This window comes from Vicia villosa, linkage group LG7, assembly GCF_029867415.1.
Source record: "Vicia villosa cultivar HV-30 ecotype Madison, WI linkage group LG7, Vvil1.0, whole genome shotgun sequence".
NCBI classification, from domain to species: domain Eukaryota; kingdom Viridiplantae; phylum Streptophyta; class Magnoliopsida; order Fabales; family Fabaceae; genus Vicia; species Vicia villosa.
The window spans coordinates 99,273,616-99,287,264 of NC_081186.1; the positions used below are offsets into that span (position 1 = coordinate 99,273,616).

General features: G+C 34.0%; 2 protein-coding genes across 2 annotated transcripts; one reads left to right on the forward strand and one right to left on the reverse strand.

Moving 5' to 3' along the window:
* Nucleotides 1-1,418: 1,418 nt before the first annotated feature.
* On the reverse strand, nucleotides 1,419-2,611 carry LOC131617982 (large ribosomal subunit protein eL43-like). Its single transcript, XM_058889253.1, has 5 exons — nucleotides 2,496-2,611; nucleotides 2,347-2,386; nucleotides 1,941-2,029; nucleotides 1,753-1,835; nucleotides 1,419-1,652 (listed from the first exon to the last, which is right to left on the reverse strand). The coding sequence occupies exons 1-5, from the start codon at nucleotides 2,496-2,498 to the stop codon at nucleotides 1,589-1,591; spliced, it is 279 nt and encodes a 92-aa protein (XP_058745236.1). The 5' UTR covers nucleotides 2,499-2,611; the 3' UTR covers nucleotides 1,419-1,588.
* Nucleotides 2,612-6,622: 4,011 nt separating this feature from the next.
* Nucleotides 6,623-10,366, forward strand: LOC131616113 (uncharacterized). The gene is made up of 3 exons (XM_058887361.1): nucleotides 6,623-7,881; nucleotides 9,346-9,607; nucleotides 9,878-10,366. The coding sequence occupies exons 1-3, from the start codon at nucleotides 6,989-6,991 to the stop codon at nucleotides 10,049-10,051; spliced, it is 1,329 nt and encodes a 442-aa protein (XP_058743344.1). The 5' UTR covers nucleotides 6,623-6,988; the 3' UTR covers nucleotides 10,052-10,366.
* The last annotated feature ends 3,283 nt before the right edge of the window (nucleotides 10,367-13,649 follow it).

The window sequence follows — 13,649 nt, forward strand, 5'->3', positions numbered from 1 at the left end:
CGAATCTACTTAGGTAAGAAAATAAAGTTTTATGGCAAACTTCCAACCAAACAACTAACAAGGTCTAGAGTGGTTATCCTCTAAACCAAGCAGAGATTTTTCAAAGGCTGGTCCCGAACCAAACTTGTCTCAAATCAAGTTGAAATTTAAGTTGGCTATCCTCTAAACCGAACCGAATTGAGATTTTATACAGGATAATCTTGAAGCAACTGAGCTTTTTTACTAGATAGAGCTCAAGAACCAAGTGAGATTTTACACATGCTAATCTCAAAATGATAGAGCTTTTCAACTAACTGAACTAAAAAATCATTCTGGAGATTTTGATGACAGATCTTCACGAACCAGAAGAGAACTTTTCTTCTTGGAGAATCTAACAAACCAAGCGGAGACTTCCAAAGACGGTCCCACAAAATAATTTTTTTTAATGGTTTATCTCGCAACCAAACGACCTCTAGAAGAATATTTTACTTAAGAGATAAATACACTATTGATAAATTACATAAAGCCCTCATCCAGAACAACGATCCTCACATAAGCACAAAAGCATTCTCTAAGCACTAAGACAAAATATATGTAAGAAATCGAGAGATTTACAAATGAGAGTACGAAAAAGTGAGATAAAAGCTCGCTTTATGGATGAAATAAAATAATAAAGAAGCTCAATTTATAGGCCAGAATGGAGTTTAAACTTGAAAACAATCCATGCGTTAAATGAACATGATCAATTATAATAATCTATTATTAATTCTAACTCCAATAATAGATTGTTCAAGCCACAAATAACTTTTTTTTTTATATTTAGTCTTAATCATTAAGAGATGTTTAGATCGATATTAGAATTAACCAAGAGAAAATAATCTATTGGGTACTTAGTTCTAATTGATTTTTTAGTTGGAAAATGTCTTTGAATCAATCAAGTCACTCTTAATCAATAGGCTAGACTATAAACACATTTTTCAGAAATAATTATAAAATTCTTTCCAAAAACCCTATCAATCAGTAATATGAAATATGCATCATATATTATTGTTATTATAATTACAAACAATGGATGTAACTATGTTTACATTTCTATTGGCAGCATTCTGGAAAACACAATTGAAAGTAACCAGTTGGAAAAACACAACCTATATTGCAATGGTTTCAGAGCAACACAAGCAACTCTAATCACATTTCGTCTAACGTTTCAAACTATAACACCAAGCATGTGTTGGATTGTGTATTACAATCATATCCTATATCCTTCTTTTCCAAGGATGTTACATAACCACATTTCAGAAAACATAGGCTTGTGAATGTTTTTAAATGAATTTGATTCACTAAATGGAAAAACAAGAAGTTTCAGCGTTTGAATATATTCAAACATTGAACATATTCAACCAACATAATCAACATTGGATGAAGAAGCAAACAACTCAAAAACTAAATAGTATTCAATAATCTAAAAGATAACTGATACACTTACAAAACCTTCAAAATTCCTCTTCGTCAAATATCCAAATCAAATATAACAACAATTAAGGGCGTACAAGAGTGTCTGCAATAACTTTCAAATCAAAATAACAAAATTGTAAAACTGGTGTCCTTTCTAACTCTCAGTCTGCTCCCTCAACCTTCGGATGGTGCTCCGCACAGTTACAGCACTGGCAGTACTGTCAATAAATCAAGCACAAAACAAAATCACAACATGAGCAAAACTATATACAAGCAAATAATCATATGAGAAAACAATTTTCTGATAAAGATTCTTACTTCAAAGTATAAGCACCACCAGCTTTCACCTTTCCACAATCTTTGCAGCCCCAAATACCAACAGCCTTCCTCTTAACAGCATACTGCATATAACAAAATCATAACATAACAGCCAAAGCCAATTGAGAACATAATCAACCATAACAGTTCAAAAAACTCCTACGAAAAAAATGAAAAAATATATATACCTTTCCGCAAAACTCACAGAAGAATTTACTATGCTGAGTTATTTCCATCTTCTTAATTTGTTTCCTCAGACTAGCACCATATCGAGTTCCTGAAATTAGAACAACAACAATTTGCTCAAATTTCACTCACTATATACTAAACCAATTATTAAACTGGTTTTTCCAACGCAATTTCAACCAAAATTCTTATAATAAAAAAAACATCAAATAATTAAAATTAGAAGTAAATCTAAACTAAACCTAATTGAAATTCAAAAACCTATTAAGTTATTAGGGTTAGAACAAACATCCTTATATATCTCAACAAAACAAACACATCTGAAACAGAAAACCATAACAAAGGCACATTTCTACAAAACAGAAACAACAGAAAATGTTGAAAAGTAACAAAATTGATAGAACATACCGTATTTGCCAACAATACCGGCCTTCTTGGTTCTCTTAGTCTGTAAACAAAATCACAAACATATGAATCAACAAACACAGTCATCATCGTAAGAATGAAATTAGAATAACAGAAAAACAGTTGAAATTCAACAAGATGAGAAAACCAACCATTTTGGAGTGGCTTGAAGGGAAGCTGTGAGAAACGAAGAAGAGCGGCTGCAAACTACTGCAAATCGTTTCCAACAAGGGTTTCTAATGAATAACTTATAATAATGCGGGTATGGGCTTAACTAATGGGCCACAATAACTATACCTAGGTCCAGTTTTTAATACTCAAATTACTACTTTTCATTAACTTCTTCTACAAAATTTACTTTTACATCTATATTTTAGATAATGAGACACTTTTAATATGCAATAAACATATATGTTTAACTATTGTTTATTTATTTATTTATTTATTTATGTAATTATTATAATCAAAATAAGATAGTGCTTGGAATAAGAGGTAGAAGATTTCGTCGCATTTAGTTACGTCGAAAGTCTACGTTTTGGCAACGAATTTATCATTCCTAGGTTCGACTAGGTTTTTCCCGTCAGAAGATTGAGTGGTTTACAAACATATGGAGGGCCTGGATTTAAATCTTCCACATTTACATCACTTCCCTCGATTTCCTCGTACCCTGTGTCATTTTGATGGTCTCCCACATCTATGTCTAACTAAGAGACATTTTTTTTTTGTGGAATTTGTTTGACCTGCCTTTTTCAAATTTCAAATGTTCGACTTGTCAAACCCGTCTGCCATCTGAGCCATGTATCTCAAGTATTGGATGCCCAGTTTCTTTCTAATAGAATAATCTAGACCTTAGCCGCTAATTCAACAAATTCATGTTTAGGCATTTGAATAAAGCATTTTGATTTCAAGATCTTGGACCGACTAATGTAGTCGTCCACATATTCATCCACCTTTGGCCTAGCACTGGCTAACTCCTTGATATTATTTTGACTGACCCATATAGAATTGCTTATGCATAACTTTTTCCAATTACCCCCATCCATGAATCAAATGTGGGTAAGGGTAGTGAACCATGTAAAAACATTCTTTATTAAGGAGTTGGAGAAGAATTTTTTTCAAATTCTCGTTGTTGGCTAGATCTCCAGACTCTGATTGATAACGAGCTGTGTGCTCGACAATCGAATTTGTCGTGTCCATTGAAAATTTGGTAAACTTTGGGATTTTCCAACCCTTGGGTAATTCACTTTGCAATATATATTCAGATAAAAGAGACACAAAATTTGGCCCATGGGTGTCTATGTTCAAACCATTTTGGGCTGATATTTGCTCTACCACATTTTTTATGTAATTATGCCCTACAAGTTTATTTTGTCAAACATTTACCAGAACCAGGTTAGCGAACCATGTAAAAACATTCTTTTTTAAGGAGTTGGAGAAGAATCTTATTTTCAAATTCTCGTTGTTGGCTAAATCTCCATACTCTAACTAATATAGAGCAATGTGCTCAACAGTCAAATTTATCGTGTCCCTTACAAATCTGGCAAACTTTGAGATTTTCCAACCCTTGGATAATTTCGTTTGCAATATATATTCAGGTAGGTGATTATTGGGCTAAATAGCCTTCGAATGCCCTATGTGCGTGTATTTTGAATGTTGCCACTTGCTGTCGAGGTTGCGCGTCTAACAACTATTGTGTTGGCAATTGGGTAGTTGTTTACCCTAATTTTTAGTAAACAACCTCTAGTTTCTTATCAAAGGTTACTTGCAGGATCAACTAGGGAATTATAGGACATAGTGCCAAGATCTCTTATAGTTTTATCTATTGTTTAAGTATTGTTGATGAAATGTGTTAAGGAAATGCCGAAGGAGTGAATGCAAAGAAATGAAAAGAAAAGCTGATAAAGTAAAAGTTTATATAATGAAATTTGTATTGAATAAGAAAACAAATAACTTGGAATTTATAAACTGGAACACATACATACATTTTCTAGAAAACACTGTTTTCTCACTCTTATGCAGATACTTTAAGCTTCTTTTAGACTTTTACAATGTAACTAATGCAAACCTCTAAAATTGAAAACAACTGTTGTTTATATAGAAATCCTAAAATAATTGTTTCTAATGGTCAACTAAGCTACAAATGCCACGTCTCTAATTCATGCATGCTTTCGTCTGATAGGTTTCCACTTGTCCTTGAGAAAATCGTTTGTCCTTATCCATGTGGAAGTTTTGATCGACCAAGCCTTAAGCAATCAAAGACAACACAAATTTTCTAAGTCTTTTTTTAAGACTTTATGCTTATAGTGCTCTGGGTAGGAGGAGTCGACTAAGTTAATAAATAACTCTCCTTTCTACCATTCGACAGGGTTACGTTTCGATTGGAGACTTTAACTCATTTAGGATCATAGTCCTAAAAAATCTGGTGGAAAATCCAAGGTAATAAGAGCGCCAAAGAAATCAGCAATTTGCCCCTCTATTGTGCCAATTGCGAGTAATTATGTGTGGTGTTGTAAATCAAAGGGTTGAACACCGTGCCCATTTGTTGTGTAAGTATGTTAACCATTTCATGGTTACTTTCTTCGACTTATTGTCTTAACGATTAGAGAGTATGACTGGTCACAATTAGCATGCCAAAAAGAGCGTAACTAGTTCCCCAAACTGGTTGCTCCATTCGACTAGGATAAGTCGATGTTGTCCCTAGGGGTAAAAAAGGATTCCCAAAGGATGTGACAACCATTACCCTGTATGCGAATATGAATACGCTAGGTTGAAGGCTTGCCATTACTGATGTTGACATACAATAAAGTTGTTCTCTTCCATTTAAAGGCATGGAAAAATTCGACGCAAAGAAGGGCCTTTGGTCTACAACCAGGCTTTAGGGTGCCTGTAGAGTTGTAAGAACGCTCGACACTTGTTGTGTCGTAACTATTGTCGAATTGTTTATCTAAATGGCGTCAGAAAAATTCTCTCCACCTATATTTGACGCTCTTATTACATCTTGTAATGATATGTTCGTCTACCCTTCTGTGTTTTGATGGTCCTTTTGGGGAGGTGGGTATTTCTCATTGATGGACGTGCCATTTCTAACTGTTTTTACCACTCATTAAATCTATACAACCATCAACATTCCACAAACGAAGAGCTGACAAAATTTTGTAACAAAGACACACTTTTTGTTAAGAATCTACTTATGAATCTAATGCACAAAAAAGGTTCCACTAGGCGTGCCAATTTATTTACCGTGAAATTTAGTAAATAAGTGTCAGTCTTCCAAAATGTTTACTTGCAGGATCGACTAGTTGATCCAGGACATACACACATGGATTCTTGTGACTTTGTTTGACTGTTTGGTGTGACGTGAAATCGATTTTGGTTCCTACTAAGTAAAAATGTAAAGTTTGTAGAAAATGAAAGATTCCGACTAGGTCGAAATCTGTGTAAAAAGTAAGGAAAAAAAGTAGAAACAAAGTGCAGAAAAACAACTTAAAATAAAGGAAATTTGCTTAAAATGTAAAGAACATGGTGTTAAAGATCATACATTTCGCTCAACTGACTCTTGTCTTGCCTGAAACTTGGATACTTTGAGTTTGTGAGCTTTCATAATGATTTTGACACCCCGAATCTTAACATTAGAACTTCTATTGATACTAATACAAGATTAACTGTCTTCAACAACTTTTTTCTTAAAAGTTGACACGTTTTCGCCACATGTATTTCATCCTTGGATTTGTCGCCATATGTATTTTTGGATAAGTTCGAAAAATAGTTATGTTGCTCTTCTCCGCGCCACTTCACTGCTATCGAAGACTTATGCCAACCTTTTTGTTGAAATCTTGACTGCATCATTTCTCGTCGAAATTCTTGGACCATTACTCCTAAGAAAAATGCTAAGTCCCTATTTCTACCTTATGCTTGAAACTCCGACTTCTTGAGCTGAAGGAATTGTGTTAAAATGCTCCTTTAATTCTTCAAGTGTTTCTTAATTTTTTAAGAACTTCTCTTTCATACTCTGAGGTCATCGTAGTCGAAAATCCAGAGTAAAATGTGCTAGTGGTTTTTTTTGTTAGCATATTATTTTTGTAAATAAATAGATATTAAATAGATTAGACAACTCTTCAAATTCATTCCCATCGATTCACCCAAAAAAAAAAAAAACCTAAGTTTTGTAAATTTGAACTCAACCAAGTTTTTATTTCTGTCACTCCGCAGGTGAAATAAACAAATAAACTAACACTAATTGAAGGGGAAATTTCGTCCAACTTGTTAGCTCATTCATTTTTGAGAGTCGAAACAAACGACTTTGTCTTCCTCAATCCATCCAATTGCAGACTTATTCCAAACGACACTTCCTATGCACAATTCTTACGCCTTTCTTTTTCCGTTTCATCAAAATTCACACTTTTCCATCAACAAACTATAACAATAAACATAAAAACACACACCATCCTCACCGTTCATCTCACTTTTCACCTCCACCAAAACGACACACACGCGCCATTTTCAAAACACAAAACGCAACATCATTATCATCACAATCCATTTCAAAATAAATAGTAAGCATAGAAAAAGTCGCAACGAACTAAAACAGAAACAAAAAAGAAAAAAGAAAAAAATCGAACAAGTTAGAAGTTTTCAGCTTAATGTAATGCATCAAAAGAAATCGGAAATTCAGATCGGAAAAGAAAGCACCGGAATCTCTTCCGATTTCAACCCTAAACTCTACAATTCAATTCATCACAAACAACAACACCATCACAATTCTTCACCAATTCATCATCATCATCATCATAATCATCATCATCACAAAAACAACAACAAATTCAAATCCCATAAATCCCTAAAATTTTTCAATTTCCCCCAATTGTACTCACTCTCCCTCGCCGCACTCCGCCGTCTCCGCCACCGTTTCCGATTCGTTCTCCTTCTCTCCTTTCCGTTCTTCTACTTTCTTCTCTCCCGTCCTACTCACTCTTTCTTCTTTAACTTCCTCTCCGCCTTCGCTTTCTCGGCTGCGCTCTTCTTTGTTCTCTCCCTCAAATTCAAATCCGCACCGTCGCTTCCGATAGTTCTGTCTGTGAAGCGGTGGCAACGGTGGCAGAGGTGGCGGCTGTGGCGGCGGAGGTGGAAGGAGAATAAAGAGGAGAGGAACAAGTTAGCGAGCGCGGTGGTTGTGTTAGAGGTTAGGGTTTATTCGAACGGCGACGTTTATGAAGGTGAGATGAAGGGTGGGAAGTGTTGTGGGAGTGGGGTTTATTACTATAATATGAGTGGGAGATATGAAGGGGATTGGGTTGATGGGAAATATGATGGGTTTGGGGTTGAGACTTGGTCTAAGGGGAGTAGATACAAGGGTCAGTATAGAGATGGATTGAGACATGGGTTTGGGGTTTATAGATTTTATACTGGGGATGTTTATGCTGGGGAATGGTTGAATGGACAGAGTCATGGTTCTGGTGTTCATACTTGTGATGATGGGAGTAGATTTGTTGGAGAGTTCAAGTGGGGTGTTAAGCATGGTCTTGGCCACTATCATTTCAGGTAACTTTTTTAGAATTGTTTTTGCTGTTAAGATCAGTTAATTACTGTTGGAATCAAATCATAATGTTCATTTGTAGGATTGTTTTTGCTGTTAAGATCAGTTAATTACTGTTGGAATCAAATCATAATGTTCATTTGTAGGATTGTTTTTGCAGTTAAGATCAGTTAATTACTGTTGGAATCAAATCATAATGTTCATTTGTAGGATTGTTTTTGATGTTAAGATCTGTTAATTACTATTAGAATCAAATCATAATGTTCATTTGTAGGATTGTTTTTGCAGTTAAGATCAATTAATTACTGATAGAATCAGATCATAATGTTTATTAGTAGGGTTAGAATTAGCAAATCATATCAATTAGTATTTATTGTGTTTATTCTATATGCTGGTATAATATAATGTGAGTGTTGTTTGATTTAGACACACTGAATCACAAATTCAACATAATTACATGTCTTTGTTGTGTTGTTTTCATTGGTGATGTGGTGAATAATAAACATGGTTTGTTTTGTTTGATCAAATGATTTTCTTTCCTTCATTTTTTTTCTTTGTTTTATCTGAATCTTAGAATTTGGGCTTCTGTTTTGTAGTTTGGCCCTATAGTAGGTAGAATAAGTATAGATTTCAGATACAAAATGGGGTTGGTTTTGTTAAATTTTAAGGATTAGTAAGCCAGGAAAAGATAAGCATGAACTCGGTCAATTATACATACCTGAGACCGGCTAATCGAATAGGACTTGTTAATTGTCTCTGATCATTCTTTGGGTCGTAATACATTTCACCAATTCCTAGCTGGCTAGCTGTTAGGTTTGGACACAGGGGTAGGGCTTGTAAGTTTTCTTTGTTATAATATAGCAGACAGATGGAATTACTAAACTGTAAAAACAACTGAAATATTCCAAGCATATATATAGCCTGATATTTATAGGGCCTGCCTATTTTTTAATTTTCTAGAGCAAAATGTATCTGGTGGTTCTGAGGTTGGGTTTAGATTTGAGGTGCTTTATGCCTCTTCAAGCTAGTTTGAAAGCATAAATCATCTCCTAAGTTCCTTGCAAGAGTTTAAGTCATTTATATGCTGCTAATTTAAGTTTGGTTACTTTTTAGTTCTAACTTTGACAAATACCTTGTTTGTTGACCATAAGCAAGTAAAGCAACTCTGATGCCACATATTTTGTTTTTTTTGTTGCGATTGCATTACTGAGTTTGCTATTAGTATTAGTTTTAGTGAGTAGGATTTTTGGCATGCTTTTAATGAATAGTGGTGCTAAATCCTATTAAGCATTCTTCTGGTATTTCTCACATGTAGAATTCCTCTCTTCTAAGGAAAATCTCCATTAGTGCATTTACTGTTGAATTGATGCATGTAGGGCTCGATGTACCTTCTTTTTATTTACTCACCATTAAAAGTGTAAATCTATTCTTTTTTGTTAATACTGACTATAATCACTTTTTTTTTTTAGAAATGGAGATACATATGCTGGTGAATATTTTGCAGACAAGATGCATGGTTTTGGGGTATACTGTTTTGCGAATGGTCATCGTTATGAAGGAACCTGGCATGAGGGGAAAAGACATGGTCTTGGAATGTATACATTTAGAAATGGAGAAACTCAATCAGGTCACTGGCAAAATGGAGTCCTTGACATTCCGAGCACACAGAATGCCACATATCCAGTTTCGCCAGTGGGTGTCAATCATTCCAGGGTACTTAATACAGTGCAGGTACACACTTTGTTTATTCATACTAACCTTAATCTATTGTTAAATGTTCTTTTCCTAGTTAACACTAAGAGAAAAAAGATGATTGTATCTCATTCTGTTGAAACTTCTGGCTCTAAAGCATTTTCCTTTTTGTAAAATCTTGAGTTATGGACAGATAATTGGAAGTTTTCTTCTATATGGTTCAAATGAGCTAATTTGTGTAAAAAAATAGATAGTTAGCAGTATTGTGAGCTTTCATTATTAACTACGCGATTCTTTGTGAACAAACAGGAAGCTAGAAGAGCAGTTGAAAAAGCCTATGATGTAGCCAAGGTAGATGAAAGAGTGAATAGAGCAGTATCAGCAGCTAATAGAGCAGCCAATGCAGCTAGAGTGGCTGCTATCAAGGCGGAAAAAAATGAAATGCATCATGTTAACGAGAGCATCTCAATTCCCATTTTGTGACACTATCAACTACAACTTTTGTTTTAGTAGATTAGCATGAGATTGTGGAAGAGATTTTTAGCTAGCTACTCTTATGTAAACTGCCATCATCTCCACCAGTTGCTGGCTGAAAGCAAGCAGATTTATTAACTATCTGCTATGAGTATTGTATAGAGGGAGGGAAGGTGATTAGTGACGATGTTCATTCATATGGTAAAACTATGTGCATTTGTTTTATTCTCTTTAACTTTGCCTATAGTTTTGTAAATTTATGTATATGCTGGTGAAATATTGTAAGATAGCATGGTAAAAATAAGAGAACAATTTTTCATAAGATGTTCGATCTATTTTGCCGGTTTGATAATTGCTTTAATCGACTTTATAATGAGGCGTGTTTAGTACTTTCTGATCATTGGTCGTATAAATTGTTGCATGGTTGAAATGGTTGGAAGCATGTTCTCCACCTCATCATCATGCTCACTGCATATTAATGTTAGCCACGTTGTGGTATTTAAATGTTAGTAAAATCAACTTAAATTCTTGCTTCAGCTTCACGCATTAAAACTTGTATCATGAGTGTGTGGGCTAATTGAGAGCCAACAATATGTGTAGCTAAATCATTTGGTCGTGGCAATACTTGTAATTGAGCTTGACTGCTTGAGTAATCATCCTGTTGGATTGACAAATTAGGGGCATATCTAATCATACCTTTTATTGTCCGAGCTTGAAGATAAGTTTATTTTATTTTATTTTAAAATTTGGTATCAGACTCTGATGCCGACTAATTTAAAGGGACTAATTCCACCATTTATTAGTAGAGAATCCATTTATAAATAGAGTAAAGTTCTTTACGGACTGAATAAACACATGAATTGTTACCACTTAGTAGAATTTGAATTTGAAATCTTGAGAAAAACATTATGAGTACATATGCATTTACCTAATTCTTTGCCAATAGTTCAATCCTTAACATAAACTTGAATCTGATTCCGTGATATTGGCAAAATCTACCAAACCATTCATTTATATTTGTTTTTTCGCTAATTATAAGACTGTTTATTTTTAATATAAGACTATATAAAAAAGGGAACAAGACCAAGACATAAGATTCGGGCATAGTTATCCTGTTTCCTTGTATATTATTAATAAATTCAAACCTGTGTAGTACTGTTTAAGCAATTTGGCATTGATGATAATGCCACTATTGCTGACCCATTGCTTATCATAGAGCAAATTTAACAAACTTTAATTGAAGAGATAAAAAATTCACTCACTTCTAGTTTTTAAATCTGTTCTTTATTTATTTCTTCAAAATTAATCATATGTCAAACACTACTATTTATTCTATAGAGGTGGGAGAGAGAATGTGACGTAATTTGGAATCTTTTCATTACCATTAATATTATCGTATTAGTATTAGTTATGCTGACTAGGTTCGGATGTAAAGCTTATCAATTTAAGCACTTAAAAGTCCTATGATCAATTAGAAACTTGTCATGCAGATTAAGACTAGACAAGAATCAATGATACTAAAAAATGAATCCAACTGATTCCAAATTTGATGCTAAGGCAAGTATTAACACGTTATAGGATAGTGGGTGGCAATTAGGCAGGCACAATTTTGTTTGGCATATGATTTGGATTTAAGAAATTTGATCCACAAAAAATCGACCCCAATAAAGAATGTACTAGTCACTTGCAAAACTTGGAGGATTTGTGTTGAGTCTTCAAGCATAAGTCTAACTCATTTTAGAGAGACAGGGAGTTGATTTTACCTGGAGCTAGCAAATTGGGTTGCATTTAAAAGAGAGTTTGTAGAAGAATGGAAAAAAAAAATCGGACCTGCCCGCCTCCACTCTGAATCTAACGTGAAAAAATCAATTTAATTGAGGGTGGGGCCGCATGCGGAGAAAATTCTGTTTATAATTATAGGGGCGGAAACACTAGTACTTGTACCGTATCCCCCTCATTTATTAAAATTAATTTATTATTCTTATATTTTATAAGTTTATTATCCATTAATATTTTTTAATATTAAAATATCAAATTATTATTCATTTATTTTGAAAATACAAATTAAATGAAAATGATCAAGTATTATAATTATTTTTAAAATGATCAAATATTTAATTTAATTATTAATTTTTATTGCCATGAAAAAAAATAAATATTTTTGGAAAAATAGAATTATGCGGGTGGGGTAAGATTCAGGTCTTCAAAATTATTTTTGGGCGGATCTTTGAGTAAGACCCATCTCTCTTAAGAAAAAGTTTTCTGGTTTTTATTCAATCTATAATCAACAAGATGGCTTGGTGGAAGAGAATGACAAGATGGAGAATGTGAATCTTGTTTAGAATTTTAGGAGGAGGAGATCCTTTTTCCTTCACGATTTAACTGTGATTGATAACCTTTTCTCTATGATTCAAAGTTCTACACTCTCTCAATACAGAGATAAGTAAAAATAGAATCATTTATGATACATTATTTTCTTTGTTGCATTTGCTTATCATTCTCTTCTTACCCCTCATTTGTCTCGGACCTCGTTGAGAACCCAACCTTCATTTTAATATGGGTTAGTTGGGCCCTTCTAATATGGCGATATTCTCTTGAGATTATTTTGCAAGATAGACTTCCTTCTAGGAAAAATATGTTTAAAAAGGGGGTAATCGCTGATTCTAATGAGATTGTTTGTACCTTGCATGACCTTATGGTTAAGCAAGTTTTCCACCTCTTTGTCACAAATGAGTTAGCATTGCCATCATGGTTTTAAATTGCGACCGCATCACCTAATGCGGCCGCAATATTGCAGTTGCGATAATGTCCGCATCTACATCAGGTCGCAATTGCGGTGTGATCGTAAATCACATTAAAAATCGCATCATAACGCCGCAATGACTGCATCATAACACCGCAACGGTCACATTAGTCTGTATCGAACCGCATCAACCCGCAATAGATTATACGTTGCTAGCAAAACTCATTTAATCCATCTTCCTTTCTATTTTTTATCATAGATTTAAGGTATGTTTTAAACGAATTAGTGATTTTTAAAATGATGGCGAATTATTAATGAGATATATATGAAAAATTAGAGATAAAATGAAAAACATGTGAAATATAAATTAAATAATAAAGTATAATATTTTATGCTCCAAAAAATAAACTAACGTCGCAACGACCGCAATCCACATCGCAGTAGCCGTAATACCCGTAACTGCAATTTAAAACCACGATTGCCAGTATGGTATATAATCTTTCATTTGTTAGGTTGACATGTAGTTATTCCTAGTGACCGTACACTCTTATTTGAATATTTCTTTCTTGTAGGTGGTAGGTATAAGTTTAGAGGTGGTTTTGCTATGATTTGGCATACTATGATTCGTAATGATGAAGTATTTAAAGATTTTTCAACAACTCTGAAACAAGTGGATGAGTAGAGTTTTTTTGGTCTGAAAATTATTTCTAAGTAAAGCAGAGGTGGACTTGTGCACTTTCTCAGATTGACTTCAAAATCTTATCTCCTATCTAAACCAATAGTGGATCGAAAGTTTGTTCTGATTCTGAGGTTGATAGTGGTTTGTAGTTTCTGATTCCTTTTTTTTGTAATCCTTTTTGTTGT